We start from the raw sequence: 3782 nt of genomic DNA, 5'->3' as shown, positions 1-3782 counted from the left end.
TAATAAATTAAATATAATAAATATAATTTATTGAAATTAACCCAGTTGATGAAAAAAACTCGAATCTTATATTTTTAAGAAATTTGTAAGTTGAAGTAATGAAGTTCTAACCATTTTTAAGAAGTTTTTACATTTTTAATTTATAAAAGATTTAAAAAAAAATTTAAACTATTCACAATTTTATAAGTTTTTTAAAATTCGAAAATTATAGAATGAAAATTTTCAGAATTTACATATAATGAATTCTAGAAAAGATGTAGACTTTTTTTTTAATTCTATTGCAAATATATTATTATTATTATGTCTATATAATACAAGAGAAAGAGAGATAATAATAATAATAATAATAAAGTTTAATTGCTGTAAACTAGTAGATAGACATATTGGCTACGTTTTTAAGGTACATTTAATTTAATCATTAATTTAATCATTGTGTGTTATTACTAAATTCACTTTTTTCATAGAAATATATTTTTCTGATGTTACGATTGGCGTAAAAATCATATGCGAGTCACGTCTTATCGCGACTGAATTCATATCACTACGAAGGTGTTCTCAATGCGTTCCGGAACTTTAAACAAATTGCTGTATCACAACTGTATAATTATTAATATTTAGGATGCGGTCCACTTGATGCTTCGAAGCATTTGATTGATCAATCGGAAGAAAGAATTTTACTAATTGACCAATCAAAAAATGTTTCAAAACATTTATAGCATCAAGTAGTCTTAATTCTCTGAAAATTCAAAGAAAAATAAAGACGAAACGTACGAAAGATTTAAATTAAATTTTATAAACAAAAGTTTTCCTGCAGCATTTAAAAATACTTATTATAAAATATAAAATATCGACTTGATTACCGCTTTTCATCAAATGAAAAAATAATTAATAACAAAAAGAAAACAACTGAGTCATATTGCGTTGACTCTTTGTCCACATTCCATCATGACAATCATATAATTCATTAATTTATTAAAGATATTCTTGATAAAATTTCAGGTAAAGCGTAAATCTTATAGATTTGAGCGTCTCTGTTCATCCTGCGCGAAGTTACGTAACTCTTTCATGCCATTCTTCGTTTCCATTCCCCTCCTTCGTGCGCGTAAAAAGTCCAGCAGGCGCGATCATCGAGTCATCGAGTATTATCGAGATCATCCTCGTGGGAATGGCGGCATGGACAGCGGTGCGGGGAATCTCGCCTCGAGTCACAGGTATGTATTATGGAATTAGAAATCCGTTCGCGTTCCGTCCCACGCGGTTTCGTTAGCTTCGTATCGCGCGCTCATGTACGAAACGTAACGAAACTTGAGTCGCGTTGTATATACCGGCGTATTACCGGCCGAGGCTGTGCGTACTTTTTCGCTCTCTCTGGTGCTCTTTAGCATGAGAGAGAGGGAAAGAGAAAGAGAGAACGTGCGAGTGCACCGCGCTGTGCCGTGAAGAACGTGCTGCTCGATGTGAGCAAGAAACGTTGAGCAAGCATCTTTCACGAGTCTCGGCCGTGTTAATCTTAAGACACAACTACGAAAGCGGGGCGCATTCACGCTCATTCTTGTGTATATGGCTTCAGTTGAGGAGCTAGATCATCAGGTCGACAGCGGCATGGGCAGCAGCGACGCGCGCTCTCCTGAGGTGAAGTCGCTCCTCCCTGACGATGAGGATGATGACGAGGAGGTATAGATGAGAACATTTTTATGCACAGGGAGAGAAAGATGATCGCTTGGAGGACAGAATTGTGAACTTGTGTTATGACATTTGTAAAATCCAGAATATTTTGAAGGATCAATAAGAATCTTCAGGATCCTCCATGTGATCTTGCTGATCTCCTTTGGTACCTTGTGGTACCAAGGATCACTGAGAAGTATTATTTAATGATAAAAGAAAAACCGGCTTTCTGTCCCTTTGTCTGGTATCAATATTTATAACTATATCATCTATGCACATTATATACTTTCTGCTCGACTAAGATTTACATGAATGTGATGCTTTCCTTGTCTAAGATTAAAATTAATGAAATGGTTATAATATCTTATGATATTTTTGTTGCTCCCTTTTTAATTAATAGTAACAAAGTAATTGCTATTTTTCCATTATATGTTTTATTATTTAGGAGTTAATTAATGAAATTATTCCTTTTGATTCAGGATGAGAGCTTAACGGAGAGATTATTAGGACTTACTGAAATGTTTCCTGAGCCAGTACGTAACTTTGGATACAATGTTGGAACCTGCCTATACACATGTATCAAAGGTAATTATTTTCTTAAGCCTAATTTTACAAAGTGCTTTCTGTTTCTTGCTTTTTACCTCTTTGCTTCTTATCTTATTTTTCGTTTTTTATTGCTTGAGAAAAGTTGATCAATTTCGGAAGAAACAAGAAATAATTGTCAATAAAACGAATATTGATAAAACGGTTGCAAAAATGAAAAAAGGCAAGAAGTAAAAAGTAAGAAATGGGAAACAAAATTGTAGAATAGGATTTAAGATACAAATAAGTTTTAAGATACAAATATATTTTTCAAGATACGTAATAAAACTAGCAACTGATAAAACAAGAATGATTATACATTTATACAAATATATCTTTGCAGGTTTATATGCATATTCGTGTTCAGCCACATGGCTAGTCTTCAGTTCGTCTACAATTCTTTTCGCGCCAATTATCTTTGAGATGGAACGCGCACAGATGGAAGACTTGCAACGTACACAGCAGAAGCAAGTTCTCTTAGGCCCTAACACAGCTCTGTCTGGTGTAAACACCACGGGTCTTCCAATGGCACCGCCTGTTCAGCGATAGACCATTATATTATAAATTTACACGTGCACGCATACAAGGACACGTACAGAAATGCCCATTCTATCAAAAAAAAAAAAAAAAATAATAAATCATTCGAGTTTCCTCACTCAATTATTTATTAGCGCAGCTCTGATACATCATCGAAACTTTTACGTAAATCGCGAATAAATGATTTCTATTGAATGACAACTTGCGTGAATCGAGCGCGTGTAATTATTTCTTTAATTGGAGTAACTCTTGCAGAGTTGCGCGATACGAAAAATTTAGAGTAAATATAAATTTGGTTCGAAGAACATTGAATTGCAACATTTGTTGGTCTAGTCCACTTTCTACATTTACACACATATACTTACACACATGTTGTTCCTTTTGATAATTTTTACTAAAAACCAACATGTATTGTGGTATTGCGTGACATTTTATTTTATTAAATACGTTGCGGTGGCGGCGGTGATAGCGCTTCGTTTAACAAAAAGGAAACGACTCCGTCATTCTATTCGCTTCGTAAATAAATGATTGAGAAAAAAATTGAGCAATTATTTGTTACTAGTTACTACATACGTTGCTGAAAACGCGGTAGTCATATCGCGAGTGTTATTATCTTTAATATGTCTTGTCTGTTATATTGTAATTTCAAAAGAACAAATAAAAGATATAGTGAAGTAGTGTCTTTAATTGCATCGTGTCATATCGATCTTTCGTCGTGTAATATTTCTGTAAAGTTAACAAATAAAAGAGCCTTATATATCATCTATTTTTTCCATAATTGTTTCATTATATAATTTATATTTGGAAAAAATACGATTTCCAATAAAAATAAATATTAAGACAATAAATTAATTATAAATATAAGACAATAAATATCATTAAATATAAAAATAAATATTAAAAAAAAACAAAAACAAACAAACAATAAACAATTAAATAATAAGTATTACAATACACACATTTACTTATACACATACACACACACACACACACACACA

The 3782-nt window shown here is 32.5% G+C and overlaps 1 protein-coding gene across 1 annotated transcript; it reads left to right on the top strand.

The window, feature by feature from the left end:
• The first annotated feature begins 1131 nt into the window (after window positions 1–1131).
• LOC108684912 (mitochondrial import receptor subunit TOM22 homolog) lies at window positions 1132–3530 on the top strand. Its single transcript, XM_018189455.1, has 4 exons — window positions 1132–1211; window positions 1571–1674; window positions 2145–2250; window positions 2591–3530. Exons 1-4 carry the CDS (start codon window positions 1166–1168, stop codon window positions 2794–2796), a joined length of 462 nt encoding a protein of 153 aa, XP_018044944.1. The 5' UTR covers window positions 1132–1165; the 3' UTR covers window positions 2797–3530.
• The last annotated feature ends 252 nt before the right edge of the window (window positions 3531–3782 follow it).

This window comes from Atta colombica, unplaced genomic scaffold, assembly GCF_001594045.1.
Source record: "Atta colombica isolate Treedump-2 unplaced genomic scaffold, Acol1.0 scaffold141, whole genome shotgun sequence".
Lineage (NCBI taxonomy): Eukaryota > Metazoa > Arthropoda > Insecta > Hymenoptera > Formicidae > Atta > Atta colombica.
Note: the sequence above shows the minus strand (reverse complement) of the source record. Positions and strands in the feature narration are given on the sequence as shown.

Coding starts and splice junctions, on each gene's coding strand:
- LOC108684912 (XM_018189455.1), top strand. CDS start 1,166: ATGGCGGCATGGACAGCGGTGCGGGGAATCTCGCCTCGAGTCACAG. Junction 1,212..1,570: donor AATCTCGCCTCGAGTCACAG/GTATGTATTATG, acceptor ATATGGCTTCAG/TTGAGGAGCTAGATCATCAG. Junction 1,675..2,144: donor ATGAGGATGATGACGAGGAG/GTATAGATGAGA, acceptor CTTTTGATTCAG/GATGAGAGCTTAACGGAGAG.